At 37.1% G+C, this 19,417-nt stretch overlaps 1 protein-coding gene across 3 annotated transcripts in view; it reads right to left on the bottom strand.

Annotated features, from left to right (window-relative positions):
• Positions 1-19,417, bottom strand: part of PPP4R4 (protein phosphatase 4 regulatory subunit 4) — a 101,603-nt gene that overhangs the window by 1,898 nt on the left and 80,288 nt on the right. For all 3 annotated transcript variants that reach the window (XM_046647654.1, XM_046647656.1, XM_046647655.1), the window contains 8 exons: positions 16,868-17,012; positions 14,559-14,600; positions 14,384-14,458; positions 9,126-9,195; positions 8,609-8,692; positions 8,224-8,317; positions 6,603-6,667; positions 1,413-1,557 (listed from right to left, as the gene is read on the bottom strand). In XM_046647654.1, coding sequence (XP_046503610.1) covers positions 1,413-1,557; positions 6,603-6,667; positions 8,224-8,317; positions 8,609-8,692; positions 9,126-9,195; positions 14,384-14,458; positions 14,559-14,600; positions 16,868-17,012 — 720 coding nt within the window. The remainder of the gene's footprint in view (positions 1-1,412; positions 1,558-6,602; positions 6,668-8,223; positions 8,318-8,608; positions 8,693-9,125; positions 9,196-14,383; positions 14,459-14,558; positions 14,601-16,867; positions 17,013-19,417) is intronic.

The raw sequence follows: 19,417 nt of genomic DNA, 5'->3' as shown, positions 1-19,417 counted from the left end.
TGAGAAGAGAATGAATTACATTCTGATGTTATTAAATATGTTCTTCAATACAAGAATCCCAGGGCAATATTTTGACAGGAAGAGGCTCTAGGGGGACAGAGAGGAAGGATCTCAGGATGCCAGAAGTGGAAGGCACCTTAGAGGATGAACCAGGCATCAACCCTGTCAATTTACAGATGGGCACAATGAGGCCCAGGGTGCTGAACCGCACTGTACACGGCTACTTAGCTGCTGCTGGAATCAGGGCCGAAGGCACAGCTCCACACTCTCCATAGACCACTACCCTGTTCTGCCTCTGTTCTCATCACTTTTCAATGCACCTTACATAGTATAATCATCAGAGCAATAACTGTAGGGGCAAAGAGCATTCTCTGTAAATAAAAGTACCCTCTGTGTTAATCCTACTAATCTGTAATAGCAATATCACCTCTTCTATCTACGATTACTTTTTTTACAGTCCTACTCTTCCCTTGAGCTCCATTCAACAAATTTATTAGTAATTTTCGAATGAATTTTGAATACATCTATATATGTATATACCAATAGCCAATTAAAATTTAGAATAAATTACAATATAGTTCAGTTCCTAAAAGAGGACTCCAGTGTGGAGTTTCTGCGAAAAGATTTTCTCCTAAAAAAGATTTTATTAGAAAATATTCATGAATTAAGTGAAATACATTTAAAAGAAAATCTGAATCCCGTTTAAATTCTGTTCTGATCAGAAGGTTCCAGCGTCCCGGATAAGAGTAATAAGCCTGTAACTACGGTTTGAGCGTCCTGGCTGAATCACTTCTACCTTGATTTGAGCTCTCATATCACGGTGATTTTTATGGCACCACCCTCTTAGATGTTTAAACTAAAAGAAACAAAGATTTAGCAATTCAAACAAGATACAAATAGTGCATAAAAAGGACCCCCAGTGGGAAGGAGAGGCCCTTTATAAGCTTAACTTTAAGAACAAGCATAGTCTGCAGAAATCTCCAGCTCTGGATTATACGCCACAGTAATATTTAAGTGGCATCAGCTGTACCCATCCTTCTGAGCACTGGGCAATTAAATACTGTCTACTTAAGCTAGTTGTTTAAAAGGATGCAATTACAGCCAGCGCCTTCTCAGAGATAAACTCCCTGAATGCAAAGATTTCACAGAAAACTAAAGAGATCTCGGATATTACTGGGAGCCATTTAAAGTTTCTTGTTGATTCCCTAAGGTTACAATGTTTTTGCCACATACAAATCGTCTCATGTAAAGTATCTAACCTCACACAGGCACATGTGGTAATAATCCCTTTTAATTTACATTTCCTCCTTACAGACAAGTTCTGTTCTTTGGGAAGTATTTACGTGGGAAGGAACGTGCACAGAGAAAAGACCAGGACAGTCGACCTAGCAGTATGTCACTGGGTTACTTACAAGGTAGCCTTCCGTGGTTGTGCATCTTTGCCACTGCTCTTCGCATCAGCGGAGTTACCTGTCCCTCGGGAGGTGCTCGGGAGGGGAGTATTAGGAGAAAAGGAAGCTGGCACACTGTTGGCATTACGAGTCCGGAACGAGTCATCTGAAAGTCACACAAATAGAGTCAGACATGCTGAATATACAAAGAAAGATGTTAACCTAAGAGAAGAAAGGTCAATGACAGCTGACTACTTCTTCTTTTCGAATCAGTTTTATTAAAGGTATAATTTATATACAATAAACTACACAAGTTTAAGGTTTTGACATAGGTATCCACCTGTGAAGCCATCCCCTGTGGTGGAGCAAGCATGAATGGCGCATCACTGCCAAACGCTTCCTCCTGCCCCCGTGTAATCCCCTCCTCCACTCTGGCAACCACTCATCTGCCTCCTGCAAACTGATGAGTTTGCATTTTCTAGAATTTATATAAATGGAATCATACAGCATATAACGTTTTTTGTCTGGCTTCATTCATTCAGCATAACTGTGCTGAGATTCATCCACGCTGTCATATCTATCAGTACTTCATTCCTTTTTCTTGCTGACTGGTGTTCCATTGTACGGATATGCCAAAATTTGTTTATCCATCTCCTGTTGACAGACATTTGGATTTTTTCCAGTTTTTGACTACTACTATAAAGCTGCTGTGAACAATCGTACACAAGTCTGTGTGTGGATATACGTTTTAATTTCTCTTCAGTAAAAGCCTAGGAGTGGAACTGCTGGATTGCATAGTAAGTATATTATTTAACTGTCTGAGAAACTGCTAAATTGTTGTCCAAAGTGTTGTACCATTTTGCATTTCCACCAGCAACGTATGAGAGTTCTGGAGAGCTGTTTCACAACCTCACACACACTTGATACTGTAAGCTTTTAAAATTTTAGACATTCTAGTAGGTTTGAAGTGGTATTTCCTTCTGTTTCTTTTCTTTGTTGCTTTTAACTTGCATTTCTCTAATGATTACAGATGTGAAGTATCTTTTCATGTACTTACTTATATATCTTCTTCTGTGAAGTACATTTTCAAATCTTTTTCCCATTTTAAAACTAGTTATATAATTAGTTTTAATGGCCAGCCCTGGTGATCTAGTGGTTAATGCTCTCACCACCATAGGATGAGTTCGCTTCCCAGTCAGGGAACCACACTGTCTATCTGTCAGTTGTCACACTGTGGCCAGTTGCTGGGATGCTGAAAGTTACACCACTGGGATTAAAAATACCAGCAGGGTCCCCCATGGTGGACAGGTTTCAGTGGAGCTTCCAGACTAGACAGACTAGGAAGAAGGACCTGGCCCCCTACTTCTGAAAAGTTGGCCATGAAAAGTCTGTGAATAGCAGCGGAGCATTGTCTGATACAGTGCCAGAAGGGGAGAGGATGGCGCAGAGAGACCCAGCAGGATTCCGCTCTGCTGTACAGAGGGTCACCAGGAGTCGGGATCAACTTGACGGCACTAACAACAAAACTAGTTTAAAGATTTCTTTGTACATTCTGGATACAAGTCCATTATCAGGTATGTGTAATAAGAATATTTACTCCCAATCTGTGTCCTGCCTCTTATTTTTTCAGTGCTCTACATCAAAGTGCAAAAATTTTAAATCTTGATCATGTCCAATATATTAATTTTTTATGGTTCGGAAAAATCTTTGTCTACTCCAAAAATCACAAAGACTTCCTTCTATATTTTCATGAGAAATGTCACAGTTTTAGCTTTTATGCTTAAGTTTACAATACATTTTGAGTTAATTTTGTTTACAGTATGAGATAAGAACTGAGGTTCGGTTTTTTGGGGTTTTTAATACGGATATCCAATTGTTCCAGCATCATTTTTTAAAAATGCTATCCCATCATCAGTGATTTATCTTGGAGCCTTTGTTGAAACTCAGCTGACTATACACATCACTGTAAGCCACATGCTCTTGATTACGGAGCTTGACAGGAAGTACTGAAATCAGGTAGTTTAAGTTCTCCACATTTGTTTTTCTTTTTCAAAACGGTTTTGACTATACTCAGTTCTGTACATTTTAATATAGATTTTAGAAACAGCCTATAAATTTCTACAAAAAGACTGCTAGAATTTTGACCAGGATTTCATTAAATCTCTGGATCAATTTAAAAAGAATTGACATCATAATATTAAATTTTCCAATCCAAAAAAATGGTATATCTCTCCATTCATCTAGGTCTTTTTTAATTTCATCCAGCAATGTTTCGAATTTTTTAGTGTACATATAGCACACATTTTGCTAAATTTATCCATGAGCACTTAATGCTTTTGAAGTTATTGTAAATGTTACTTTTTAAAATTCTTTATTTTTTTAAACACTCCAGGTTTACAGAAAAATTGAGAACACTGTACAAAGAATTTCCATCTACCCCCCCCACCCAGTTTCCTCTGTTATCAACACCAGACATTAGTGCACTACACTTATTACTGTTACAATCAGTGAGCCAACGGTGCCACATCATTATTAACTGAAATTCACAATGCTCAGATGTCTCTAGTCTTTCCCTAAATGTCTGTCTCTGTCTCAGGCTCCCATTCGGCATACCACAAGACATTTCCTTGTCAGGTCTCCTTCTTCTCCTTACACTCCTTGGCTGTGACAGTTTCTTAGCCTTTCCTGTGTTTGATGACCTTAACAGTTTTGAGGGATACTAGTCAAATATTTTGTAGGATGCCCCTCTTATTAGAATTTATCTGATGCTTTTCTTACAATGAGACTAGGGTTATGGGTTTGAGGGAAGACAACAAAGTGTCATTTTTATCCCATCATACCAAGGGTGCACATTATGACTTATTTTTATCACATTTTATGTGTTTTATTTTATTGTTTCATGACAGATGACTAGAAATGGGATTTTTTTGAGTCAAAGAGTATTTTTAAACAGTAAGATCCCTGATGAACTTCACCAAACTGCTTTCCGAAAGAGTTCCATCAATTTCCAGAGCCACTAACAATGGCTACTCTGCCACGTGCTCCCCTGAATCCCGCCTAGCACTCTCTTTCTCTTTCCCACATGGCCTTGGGTGGAATGTGGCAGCAGATGACAGACCCATGTCACCAAACGTTAACGATGGGCTCACGTTAATTGAAAAATATTCAATTTGACCTTTCAAGCCATGACTTGGATCTTTCCTTTCAGTTCCATGCAACACCACTCCATGCTCCAGCCAAACTGGCCTGCTGTTGCTCTCTGAGGACACCAACACTCTACTTTTGTTTATGACAGACACTCTGCATGGGGTGTTATTCCATACTTGTCCCTGCCTGTCAAACTCCTAGCATACCTTAAGGTTCATCTCAAATGACATAACCATCTTGAAGCCTGTTTTAAGTCCCACAAGTAAATAAAGTCTCTTCTCTACATAAACACCTAATGCATTGCTAGGAGACGTTCTGCTCCCATTTTCTCTTCGTAGATCAGATGTGTGATTGTATAGTGACTTTTTCCTCAGCCTGTACTTCATGAAGTAATAAATAATAATAACCTAGGAGGTATTTCATTCAACCTATATTCTCTGTCCCCAAAATAGAGAGAGGGATAGAGTATTTTCCAAATATTTTAATAAAAGATTTACCCTTATAAAATACATGCTTTTATTTAAGACTTTGGATGTTAAATTTCAGGTTCTGTACCATCATAAACACTTTGTTGATTCTCAAGGTGACAAGAGCTAGCAAAGTAAAAACTAAAGAAATCAATGCACATAATTAAAACTTTTAAAAAACCAGTTCTGAATCAATATTCTTAATGATTTAGGCAAAGAAATTTCTTGGAAAGAATTGTTACAAGTCCATGAATAAATATGCTCATTTATAGCTGCGAGAAGTCATCTCCAAGAGGCCAGAAGAGACCCACCCATGTTTGAAGAACCCCTTACGGACATCTATAATCATTTGCACCAATAGCTCCAAATTGAGCTAATTCAAACTGACTTTCCATGTACATTGACAATTTTTAAAGGCACTCTATATTGTAAATAAAGTTATGAAACCCTGAAATGTTTCCTAAACAATTCACTGTTTGGTTGAGATAAAAGTAATAAAGAGTTTTATTATTTATAGCCCTCACTTCAAGAAACGTTGGTAACTTCACTTCAGCAACTGTTACCGACCTTCTTTCAGGTTTCTTAGGATACTCAGTCTACCTTGTAGAACTGCTCACACACTGCATATGAATGTCAACGCTTTAATATCGGACAGACTTTCTGCTCTGGCAAATGAAAACACACTGTTTGCAGAACAGTCAGCGAGTGCATGTATATGCTCATGAGAACAATGAGAACACAGTAAGAGGAAAAGGAAGAAAGAATACTCAAAGTGCAACCTATAGAGGAAATGTAACTAACCTTTTAAACATTTCAGACCTTTGAATAGATTTGCTATTATTCACACTAAAAAATTACCATAGATCACTATTACAATTTTCAACCAATATTTTCCAAGGCAAAAAGTTAAAAATATACTTTCTGCCACTAGCAATTTTTAGTAATATATTTTCCCTTACTCAGGGTATAATTCTACGTTGCATTACATAAGCCAGAGGTCAGCAAACTAACAGCAAGCCTGTGGGCCAAACCTTGCCTGCGGTCTGTTTTTGTAAATAAAGTTTTACTGGAACACAACCATACCCACTCATTATATATTGTCTATGGCTGCTTTTACTCAACAGCAGAGTTGAGTAATTGTGACAGAAACCAATTTGGCCAACAAAGCCTAAATAAAATATTTACTATCTGGCCCTTTCCGAAAAAGTTTGTCAGCCCCTGGGATAAACTTTCAAATACACAATACTGCAAATTTTAGCGGCATATGATCCACAGTGAAGCCCAACTGTTTTCAACTTCCTTAAAAATTACTGGAGAAACTTTGATTCCATGCCTCACAGGTCCTCAGACTATGGAAAAACCAACCCTGTCACTGTCCTTTTTCTCTTCTAACAGTACTGAACTCTGACACAGTGGAAACAAAACAGTATAGTCAAGTATTTTCTCAACTTCTAGTGCAAAGTTTAACTTCTTAGGTATTTGATAAACAGAAATTTAAGAAAAACATTGTATCTAGAAATAAAGAAATAGGTCATTTAAAGAAAATCATATTTTATCAACTTCAGCAAATTTCTGAAGAGCTCGGATTTCTACTTACCAGTTAGTGAAATCACAGAAGTCTTTGCTGAAACGGAAGGAGTATATGCTGCTGCAGAACTTTTACTAGAAAAGAACATGATTTAGTTTAAAATACAAGAATCATGCTTCTCTCAGTCCCAGTCATCCAACACTTAGCCTTTTCTAACCTTTTTTTTAAGCTTTCCTCTACTTATGAAACACGCTTGCAACTTTTCTCATTTCCTTTTTACATTCCATGCCTCACAACAATTACTTTGTCTTTTAAAAAAAAGCATTTCCTTAAACTTTTCCTAAATCAGAATAATGGTTTTTCTTTTGATGCTCAGACAAGACAGGCAGTATGAATAAAACTTTCCTGGAAATAACTTATCTTTAGGTCTAATCTCTTTTGTCCATCTTGAGATCACTCTGTTGGCTAGGAACTCTAAACAGATCTATAGATAATGTCCAAAAATATAGCTGAAAATCTAGAATAAGCTATCTTTAATAATAATATCTTTAATAAAAGAAAATCAGGGTTTTTTCCATAACATGTTATTTTTCTTGATACTTTTTTTTGGCAGAGGAAAATTTGCCCTAAGCTAACATCTGTTGCCAATCTTCCTCCTTTTTTCTTCCTTTTTCCCTTCACAAAGCCCCAATACATAGTTGTGTATAGTTTTAAGTTCTTCTATGTGAGCCACCATCACAGCATGGCAACTGACAGATGAGCAGTGTGGTTCCTCACCCAGGAACTGAACCATCAGGGCTAGCTCAATAAATACTTTTAAAGACATTTATGTTTCCTTAAAATTACTTTGCTTGTCAATTGATATGCAGCTGTATACACTATATGTGTGCGACATATATAAAAAATCATGGTCATTTAATTTATGCTGATTCTCTCCTAATCTTTTTTTTTTTTGAGGAAGATTAGCCCTGTGCTAACTACTGCCAATCCTCCTCTTTTTGCTGATGAAGACTGGCCCTGAGCTAACATCCATGCCCATCTTCCTCTACTTCACACGTGGGATGCCTACCACAGCATGGCTTTTGCCAAGCAGTGCCATGTCCACACCCAGGATCCAAACCGGCGAACCCCGAGCCGCAGAGAAGCGGAACGTGCAAACTTAACCGTTTTGCCACCAGGTCGGCCCCTCTCCTAACCTTAACTGTTTATAATTCTGCCTGTGGGGCTGAAGTGGAAACTAGACATTCATCTATTTTTGAAGAACTCTGTTGCGATCACTCTACCATAGAAACATGCCAGTGGCTTCTTTATAGACAGAAACAATATTAATAGCAAATAGATGTCCGCATCCATTTAGCAAATGGGACACATCCATACCCATTCAGAAGTTGAGCGGCATATGTGACATAGTACCCTCTTCCTCATAAAATGACACTCGGATTACATGATGTTATTATACAGCATCATGGCAGCAGTCTTCCCAGAACGCTAGGATACCTATTCTTATGGAAACTGGTAGACTACTATTTTTTAACATAATAATCTTTACAGAAGAAAACTTACAAATTATTGACCTATTAAAAACTCAACATTAATTCTGATTTTATATAATAATGTAACTATTTCACATAAAGATGCATGACTATAAAATAAAAATTAAGTTAAAACATGAATAGCTGACAGATCATACCTAGTACACTTGTCTAAGTTGCCATATTTTGCATGAAAAGCTTGATTATTAAAAGACTGGCTTCGAATCAATTTGGATTTCTTGATTTCTTTGCCTAGAGTAATAAGCAGAAGGAAAATGCAATTGTTCAGTTCATCATTAGCGGTCCCAATCTCGTTCCCTCTCCAGCTCCCACCATTTTGTATAAAACACCTGGTCTAGCTTCCTCTCCTTAGTTTGAGCTGACTATCTCTGACCCCTATTGCCCATTAAGAACTCCCAAAACAATGAACTATAAAAGGCAAAAGGGCTTTAGAATAATATGTCTCACCTAACAGAGTGACTTTCGTTATAATTAATTTTTATAAAAGGGAAAAAGGAGACATGAAAAGAAGTGGCTTCTTACTTGTTGATGAGGTGCCAGAAGAGGGCCCAGCAACAGCAATGGGGAGGCTCTTGGGCAGAGCTGCTGGTGTCTTAGTGTCTCGACCTGAAACAAACTCTGTTTTAAGTGCTATAACTTCCTCTGAGTTCTTATTATTCTCCATAAACATAGAAGACAACACAGAGAATAAGAATCACTATTCCCAGCTAGCAGCACTCCTTCCCAAGTATGCTCACTTCACACATCTACGTGTTTCAATCTTAGTCATTCAGTGATCAACTTCACAATCTTATTGCTGATCAAACTTTAAACTTCCCTTTGAAGGCTCTGAACCTCCACCCTGACCTCCCCATTTATTCACGTATTTCTAAATCTCTACCACATTAAGCAGCCAATTTTTAAAATCAGCTTTTTTAAAAAAATGAAAGAATGTGGAGCAATTTTTCCTACCAAATTAAAAAGTCAGCATGGGCTTTCAGAATGCCAGGACGAACACCACTGTGTGACCTAGTGATGAAGCCACAGGAAAACTACTTACGCTTCTTTTCAAAGGTTTTATCACTCATGGGCCTTCCATCATTCTGCTGCTTCTCTTTCTCTAATTGTTCCTATTATTAAAGGTAAGCATAAACAGATTTAGAAAATCGTTCTAATGAGAAATTACTGAAAGCTTTACAGATACAAATATAGTTCACAAAAATGCCTAAAAGAAGCATTTTTTCCCCAAATTAGTGTCTAAAGAAGTCAAGATTCTTTCTGATTTGTGTCCTTTTAACATCTACAGAATTGTGCCTTCAGGAGTTTGTCAAGCTAAAACAATGAGCTTCATATCATTGCTGTAATGAGCCTTTCTTTCCTAGAAGGTATTTACCAATTCTCATCAGCAAAATACTTGTCACTATTGGTCATTTCCATTTCTGATTGGTAAATGGCAAAATAATACTTTTCTTTAAAAAGATTGAGAGAAAAGAAAATAGTCTTTTCAAAATTTTTAAAATGTTTTATTGAAGTATAATAATACATAGAGAAAGTGCACAGATTATAAGTACACAGCTCCCTGAATTTTGCCCAGATGAACATAGCTACATAAGCAGGTCCCAGACCAAGAAACAAAATGTTACCAAAACTCGAGTCCTTTATCCCAATAGGACAAGCAGGCAAGAAGATCAATAGACATGTCAAGTTCGAACAAACTTGGCATAACTGACAGGTATAGAACGTTACGCTCAACTGAAGAACGCACGCTTTTTTCAAGTGCACATAAAGAAAAAGACAGAGAAAACACATGACAAGATAAAAACCTTTCACATACAATTGGACTACATAAAAAAGAACCAAATGGAAATTCTAGAACTGAAAATAAAACAGGTGAAGCTGAAAAATAAAATATCATTCAGTGGGCTTAACAGTAGCATTATCTATTTTCTCCATCTTTTTCTTTATTATCTTAATCATATTAATCACGGCTGTTTTGAAGTCCTTGTCTGCTAACTCCAATTATCAGGATCATCTGTGGGTCTCTTCCTAGTGTCTTATTTTTGTCTCGGGTTTAGGTCACTCAGTCCTAAAAATTTTTAGAGCTTGCTTATTCTCTGCAGCTTCTACCACTGGCAACACTGAACTTTAACCTTTGTCTTAGAAGACTGCTGAAATAATGGAATTTACTTTTCAGAAGATTTCCACTTAAGTTTTTACTCACAAAGTACAATTCTCTGCAAAGAAATAGAAAATATAAAAAAGAAATAAATGGAAATGTCAGAACTGAAAAATACTAGAAATAAAAAATTCACCGGATAAGAGCCAGCCCCGTGGCCTAGTAGTTAAGTTTGGTGTGCTCTGCTTCAGCAGCCTGGGTTCGCTTCCCAGGTGCAGACCTACACCACTCGTCAGTGGCTATGCTGTGGCAGCAACCCACATACAAAACAGAGGAAGACTGGTACAGATGTTAGGTCAGGGTGAATCTTCCTCAACATAAAAAAAAAGAAATTCACTGGATAGGTTCAGCAGCAAATGGAGAGAACAGGAAAAGAGCTGGTGACACTGAAGATGAGTCAATAGAAATTATTCACTCTGAGTAGCATAGAGTTAAAAAATAAGAACAAAGCCTCACGGACCTGTGGGACAACAGTAAAAGATCAAACATATGTATAATTGGAAACCAAGAAGCAGAAGAGTGAGGAATTGGGATAGAACACATATTGAAATAAACAATGGCTCAAACCTTCCCAAATTTAGGGAATGATACACGTTAACAGATTCAGGAAGCTCAGCAAATTTGCAGTAAATTATGCCTAAACATATCAAAAGCAAAGTGCTAAAAACAAAAGATAAAAGAAAAATTCTTGAAAGTAGCCAGAGAAAAACAACATTACATACGGGACAGAATTCAAATGAGAGCAGCTATTGTATCAGATGCTACAGGGACCAGAACACGACAGAGGCACATCCTCAAAGCACTGTCAACCCAGAATTCCACATCCAAAGGAAACATCCTTCAGGGATGAAGACATTTTAGATAAAGGAAAACCAAGACGATCGGTCACAAAATATCTGCATTTCAAAACTTGCTAAAGAAAGTTCTTCAGGCTGAAGGGAAAAAAATACCAGAAGGAAATTTGGACCCTAGGGAATTAATGAAAAGCACTGGAAATGGTACATATGAGTAAACACAGAAGTTTACTCTCTTAAGTTCCTCAAGATACCGATGACGACTTAGAGTAAAAATTCTAACACTGACTGGTGGGGTTTTCGATGCAGATGTAATCACATAACTGTAACATCAGGAAAGGCATGGAGTGGGTAAAGGCGTCTGTATTATTGTTAGGTGGAGTGGCACAATATTAACAATGAGCAGACTCTAAAAGGTTAGGTATGCATATTGTAATCTCCAGAGAAACCACCAAAAAAACAATCCCAAAAAAGAAAAAGAGAGAGAGAGAGGAGAGAGGGAGCATCAATCACTAAGATAAGAATGCAACAAGGGTTATCCCCATAGATCCCACACATATTAGAAGGACAATATAAGGATATTGTAAACAACTTTACACCGACAAACTTGACAGCTTCGATGACACAGACAAATGTTTGGGGGGAAAAAGCAATTTATTAAATAGACAAAAGAAGAAACAGGAAATCTGAATAGTTTTATATCTATTAAAGTAGTTGAATCAATTATCAAAATCCTTTCCAAAAAGAAAACTTTGGGCCTTGACAGCTTCACTAGTGAATTCTTCTATTAAACATTCAAGGGGGAAATAAGCAATTGTATACAAACTTTGTCAGAAAATAGAAGAAACGGCAATACTACCCATCTCATTTCATGAGGCCAGAGTAACTAATTCCAAATTTAAAAGACCCAAAAAAGGAATTTAGAGACCAACTTCACTATGAATCTATGACTATAGATGCAAAATTCCTTTGAAAAAGTAGCCAAGCATCCAACAATAGAGAAAAGGACAATACACCACCGCCAAGGAGAGTTTATCCCCAAAACACAAGATTGGATTACCGTTTGAAAAATCAAAGTAATTCAGTTTTAACAGAATGAAACAGAAAAACCAAATATCATTTCTAGATACACAGAAAAAGCATTTGACAAAATGCAACAATCATTCATAGAAACTTTCAGCAGACTAGGAACAGGAGAAAACTTCCACAATCTGATAAAGGCCCTTGGTAACATAGTACCTAATGGTGCTCCCTAAGATCAGTATAAAGACAAGCATGCCCCCTTGTATCACTTTTATTCACTTTTATTATACTGGAGGTCCTGGACCTTGCAGTAAGACAAAACAGAGAAAGAAAAGGCATAAACATTGAATAGAAAGAAGTAGTCTTGCTTACTTAAAGATGACATAATGGCTCACATGGAAAATCCTTTAAAATCTAAAAAACAACATGCAGAACAAATGAGCAAACTTAGCAAGTTTGCAAGATACAAGGTTAATGTACAAAAATCAACAGCATTCTTACACTCCAGCAAGAAAAAGCTAGAAAGTGAAATTAAAAATTACAATTTCACTCACAATAATGCCAAAAAACTTAACTAGAAATAAGTCTAACAAAAGACTTACTTGAGCTCAACACTACCAAAATTATTGAGAAAAAAGTAAAGACAACTAAATAAATGGAGTGGTAGACAATGTTCGTGGATTAGAAGACTCATATTGTTAAGATGGCAATTTTCCAAACTGATCTATAGATCAATCTTAATTAACACAATTCCAACAGGATTTTAATAGAAATGGACAAACTGATTCTAAACTTTATATCAAAATGCAAAGAACCTAGAATGGCCAAAGCAATTAAAAAGGAGAAAAGTTGGCAAACTTACCCTACTTGATTTCAACTTTCATAAAGTTACACTGTTCAGGACAGTTAGGAACCGTCAAAAAGACAAACACAAAAACGAGTAGAACAGAACAGGGAGTCAAGAAATAGAAATATACAATATGGACAATTGATTTTTTTAAAAGGTGCTAAGGCAATTCAACAGCGAAAGGAAAGTCTGTCAACAAATAGTGCTACAATAATTGAGTACTCAGATGGAAAAAATAAGCATATATAAAAACTAACTTGAAATGGATCATAGACCTAAATGTAAAACCTAAAACTAAAATTTCTAGAAGAAAACAGGAAAAAGTCCTTCTAATTTTGGAACAGACAAAGGATTCTTGGAACAAAAAAGCATGAACTATAAGAGAAAATATTGATAAGTTGGACTTATCAACCAAAATTGAAAACTTCTGCTCTTCAAATGATACTGTATTAAGTAAATGAAAAAATAAGCCACAGGCTTCAAAAAGATATTCATAAAATATTCATCTGATAAAGGAGTTGTATTCAGAGTGTACACAGAACTCTTACATCTCAATAAGATAACCCACTTTAAAATCTGAAAACAGATTTTATCAAATAAGAGATAAGGATGGCCAATAAACAAAAAAGATGCTCAACATCATTAGGCATCAAGGATATGCAATTTGAAGCCACAGTGAGACACCATGACATACCCACCCTACTGAGCATTAGAGGGGATATGGGGTAAAGCGAATCCCTCCACCACAGCTGATGGGAACGTAATGCCATTCCATTTCTAGGTATTTTCCCAAGAGAAACGAAAACACATATCCACCCAAAGACTTCTTCACAAACGTTCATATCATAGCAGTTTTATTTGTAATATCCCAAAACCAGAAGTAACCCAAATATCCACTAAGAGGTAGATAAACAAATTGTGGTACACTCATAACATGGAATACTACTCAGAAATAAAAAGGAATGACCTGTTGATATACACAACAACATAGGTGAATCCCAAAATCATCAAGTTGATGGAAAGAAGCATGACAAAATGAGACTACAGAATATGATTGAATTTATATAAGTTCTGGTTGTAAACTAGATTTGTGTTTTCTGGGGACTGGAGTAGAAGATATAGATTACAAAGGGGCACAAGAGAACTTCTGAGGGAATGGAAATGTTTGGTAGTTTGATTGTGGTGATGGTTTCATGGATATGTCCATATGCCAAAATTCATCAAATTGTAAACTTGCAATATATGCAGTTAATTGTATGTCAATTATACTTCAATAAAGCAGTTTTTTTTAAAAAAAGGCTCTCAAATGTAGTTTTTCTTCCAGTTCACAAAAGAACAGATTTCAGAAGATCAGGATTCTTCTTTAGTCATATTGAAGGAAAAAAGTGTGAAATTGAAAGAAATCCTTTAAGTTTAATAACAAATCATAGTTAATATCAGTCAGAAAAGAATATGTGTGTGTGCATGTGAAAACATACCATTTCCAAAAGAAGTAGTTCTTCTCTTTCTTTCTCTTGATCCAACAAGTCTTTTTCATAAAATTTTTTCTGAAACTAAGTTCAAAGTTTAAAATGAAACTGTGAAACATTAATGATGAGTTTCTGCCAATTTTTAAATATTCCTTTCAACATAATGTAAAGAGAGTGTACTTACGGCATCCATCGACATTTCCATTCTGTCCAACTCTAACACAGTCTATAAAGAGAGTTTTTTAAATTATTCAACAGCAACTAAATTAAATAAACCCATCACTCCTCAAGAAGACTACTTTCCAGTAAGAGGTTCAAAGAGACTTACGCACTATGTGAAAGGCTAAACTAGAAAACCTAAAGTTCTCCCCAATTCTACACTGTATTTTTAATCAACCTTTATACATTAATGCCAGGATCTATTTAAACTTTTAAAAGTTTTCAACCTTAAGAGGAGTAAGTCCAGAAGAATATTTTAAATAGTGAACACATGCAAATTTAACTAATTTCTAATAAGTCCCAGTGCTACTCTTTTCTGAATTTTCAGAAATACACTGTAATTTTTGAATTTTTAAAAAATATTTTAGCTAAATATATAAGAAGCAAGCTATCATTTGGTTTAACATCTTTATTAGCTTTTCACTGAAACTTTTGATCAATATGACATTCTAACCAATAGAAAAGACCTTGCTCTGACCGTATTCCTCAATTTTGTATTGTCTTTCAGAATACATTAGTCTGAAACTAATTATTTCAGTCAAACAATGCTCCATCCAATCATGTTTCTGTCTCTGATACAGGACAGTGCTTCTCTGCAGGAGTAACTCTGACGGCCAAAATAAAGAACATTCATTTATTCACATGCCCAAGGCTATCCACTGCAGGCATAATATTTATTTGAAGCTTTATTTTTATGCTGAAATTTATGAAGTTGCTACAATTTATGCCACGAAATATCCTTTGTAAATAAAATTACTCCCATCTTAAAAAAACGACCAAAGTAAGCTATTCTGTTTTTATCCCAAAACTTTGTAGGGCTTCCTCAGAGGTTCCCATCCCAATACCTCAGTTTAATAAACATTATACTATAGAATTTCCACGTGACAAATTAACTTCCTCATGTGACCTGTACTCAAGACAGGAGCGGTACTCCAGAATAATCCATTGTAGATTAATAATCCATTAATTTAATTATATCATTTTTTCATCATATTTATGGGGTCAGCTTATATTCTCTCTTGAGTTGATAAATGCTTTCAAGAAAGTAACCCTCTCAGGTTTATTGTTGTGAAAGTTAACCCCATTGCCTAAACTTCTGTAACTAAATGGTAAGGGCAGAAATATCTGCTAGAAACAAATGTGTGTGTGTGTGTATGTATATATATGTATAAATACATTTATAATTTAATTAATTTAAATACATTTATACATATAGATACACACACACATTTTTAGATTTAGATGTATGTCCAAACTCTGGGTGTTTCTGGCTATTTCAGTTGATGAAAGTAGAATTCATATTTCAGAAAAATAAAATTATACTAATTAATACCCAGTTATATCATTTTATTAAAAAAGCTCCTCATGTGACATCTGGCACTGATCTCTAAAAAAAAAAATCAAAAGATTTTCTTTTTCTCACCACTGATGCTAAGTTATTTAAGACATTAATAAATTAATTTCCCTCACTACAAATAAATGCTCAAAAATGATGTGTCTTGAAGTTCACATTCAGATTCATAAAAGTAATCACTTTAATTTGACTTAATCTCATAAAAATATTAGTTACACAGATATTTAGCAGTTTTTGAAGATTACGAAATATTTTAAGGTTAGACTTCACTAACCCAAATTTTTACTGTTTTAGTTTTCCAACATTCCCAACAATCCATATAATAAGATCATGTGCTAAAATAAAACAAAAAACCCCTAAGACACAATGTTAGGATGACACAATGTTGAGAAAGGAACGCACTCAGCGGGGAGAGATCGCTATTGCAGTCCTGGCTCTGCCACTTACTCACATGATCTCCAGCAGACACTTACTATTTCCAGGCCTAGAGCTTCTGCAAAGTCAAAGAGATGACTGAGGCCCTTCCAGCCCTCCCAGGGCCAAGCGTCGATCAGATGTGACCTTCCTAATTTTACCAACAAAGTTCTCCTGTATTATAATTGCTTATAAATAAAGTCTGGTGAATGAAGTATTCGTTACTAGTTGAACAGTATTTACTGAGTACCTAAAATGTGCCACGCTCTCTCTCATGGAGCCTGCGTTACTAGTAAGGAAAGTGTAACGCCGAAGTGCCCTTTCCAAGGAACTTTCACATCCAGCTGTAGCACACATCAACCAGATCAGACACTAATTCTTACTGCTCTAGCAACAGCACAAGTATTTTAACATTTTGTTATGCTATCAAGCCAAAATAAGTGAAGTCATGAATAACAGTATCTAGAGGCAAGGAATGCACATGTTGTGCCAAGAGTGATACGTACTCTCTTCACAATGGCCAGGACATCCTTGTCTTTTTCTTGACACAGGAGCTTTCTCACACACATTTCTAACTGCTGAAGCAGATGCTTGTCTGCAGGGATCTTCAGAGTAGACTTCACTTTGGGCAACAAGCAGCAAAGTTTCATTCTAAAATAAACAGTATTTTCTTTTGAGTGAATTCACTAAGAACAGTAACATGAAATTGAAAGAAAATTCAAGCTTCAGATAGCCTGGGAGTCCATTTGCTATGCAACAAAAGTTTATGCAGCACCCACTACGAGTCAAGCATTCACTACTCTGGGCGCTGAGAGACAAGAGTGAACAAAACCAGCAAAATTCTCTGCTCTCCTGGAGCCTACATTCTAGTACGGATTAGGAAATAGAGAAGAAACAAACAAGTAAAACGTCTGCCCACAGTGCTAAGTGCTGTGGAGAAAAATAAAACTGGGAAAAAAAGACGAGGGAGTAGCAGAGGAGGGGGTTACAATTGTAAAACAGGTGGTCAAAGAGGGTTTTAACGCAGGTTTCACTGAAAAGAGGACATTTAAGCAAAGACCTAAGGAAAATGAGGGACCAGGCCACAGGACTATCTGGAGAAGAGCATTAAGGCAGGGGCTGCAGTAAGCGCAACGCCCTACAGGCGGAGCTTGCCTGGTGTGTTGCCCCAAATTAGCAAATCGGCCAAAATTGGAAAATTGGCTAGAACGGAGCAAAGGCAAGATTAGCAGACCTCGGAATAGCTATAGGAGGCCAGCTTGTGTAGGGCCTTGCAGGCCACTGTTTGGAGACTGGCTTTTATTTTGAGTGCAATAAGAAGCCATGGAGGGTTTTGCACAGAGGAGTGAAACGATCTGATTGAACGTTTTCAAAGTATCATCTGGCGACTGTGTTGAGATTAGACTGCAGGTGGTCAAGGACAGAGGGGAGACAATGGGGGGCGGCTCGTGCAACAATCCAGGCGAGAGGGGACGGTGGCTTGAGCTAAAGTGGTGGCAGTCGAGGTGCTGAGAAGTGGCTGGATTCTGGATATGTTCTGAAAGCAGCAGGCTGTGCTGAGGGATTGGAGCGGACTGACAGACGGAGTTAAGGGTTAGACCCGCGCCAGTGGCAAGATGCAGCAGTTACTCACTGAGATGGAGAGCACCGCAGAGGGAGCAAGTGCAGATGAGGAAGATGAGGATTAATGTGGGACAGATTAAGTCTAAGTGCCCATTAGATATTCAGTGGAAATGCTAAGCGGGCAGTTGGCTCAATGAGTCTTCTGTCCAGGGTGGATGTCCACGCTGGAGACATGTGGTCAGGAATACTTAGCGCACAGATGACACGTGAGCCATGAGACTGGCAAGATCACCAAGGCAGGAAACGTAGTTTGAAAAGATAAAAGGATACAGCCTGGGGCACCATCACAGTCTAAACTGGGTTGATAAGGAAGCAACAAGCAGATGGAAGAATGCCAGAGAGGTGACAGGAATTCCAGGAAAGTAGGGAAAACCTTTCTAGGAAGAGGCATGCACAACACGCTTTGCTTTGCTAAGCTAAAACTCAGCTGCTTTGCCTGGTCTGCTTTTAGAGAGGGATGCGAGGGGGCTACTTTTTGCCTGTCGTATTCATTCATTCATCTGCGTGTCCTCCAGATATTATTATTATTTTATTTCTATGCCAAACTTGAGACAACTAAGTCCCATTCCTAGAGTCTCCAGGATGCTTTCTCAGCTGCGCCTTCAGTGGAAGATTCTTCATATACAACAAAATGTGCTATTGAACTAAAAGGGAAAAGAAGCTCCTCCTCCAGAATTTTCAGCTCTGTACATAGCAGTAATGGTCTCAAACTCATTCAGAGCTCACCACAATACTGCTAAGCCTGGTGATGCTTTCTTTACTTAAGGGGTCCCAATCACTCCAAAGAGAAAGTTTTTTATTTCTGCCAGCTGAGGAAAAGGCTCCTTTGAATACCAATAGTCTTTTGAAGCCTTGATATTGTCTAGACTCAGTGATTTAAATTTTAAACATCTACTTAAGGAAAAAAAAAACACAACAGTCTATGCACACGTCATTCTTTATAACCCAAAGCAAGTCTAGAAAACATGTTCAGTAGAAGCTCTAGAAGCCATAGTAGGGATGTATCTCTATGAGAATCCTGAGCCCATGAGATTATAAAGATTTTGAGATCAGGGATCACACCTTTCTGATAAATTAAATCCTTTATGTACATTATCTCAGGTATTTATTCCTCAGAAAAGCCTATGAATTAGGTACTAAGGAAATCGATGCACAGAGAGGTTTGGTAATTTGCCCAAAGACACAAAGCTAGAGTAGAACTAGAAATCAGCACAGGCAGCATAGCTCCAGAAACTATCCTCCTAACCTGCATGATCCCACCACTCTTGCCTGTGGTGGCTTTCACCGTGTCTGCACATTTTGTCTTCAAAAGCTAGTTAGCATATGGTGCTGCTGGACTGATTTGTTTGGCTGGCAGCTGCCCAGGCAGGAGAGTAAAACCTAGACAAATTGCTATACAATGATGTCTTACCCAAAAAAATCACCAAAATTCC

This window comes from Equus quagga, chromosome 20 (assembly GCF_021613505.1).
Source record: "Equus quagga isolate Etosha38 chromosome 20, UCLA_HA_Equagga_1.0, whole genome shotgun sequence".
Classification (NCBI taxonomy): Eukaryota; Metazoa; Chordata; class Mammalia; order Perissodactyla; family Equidae; genus Equus; species Equus quagga.
The sequence above is the reverse complement of the archived record's forward strand: the minus strand, read 5'-3'. Positions and strand labels throughout refer to the sequence as shown.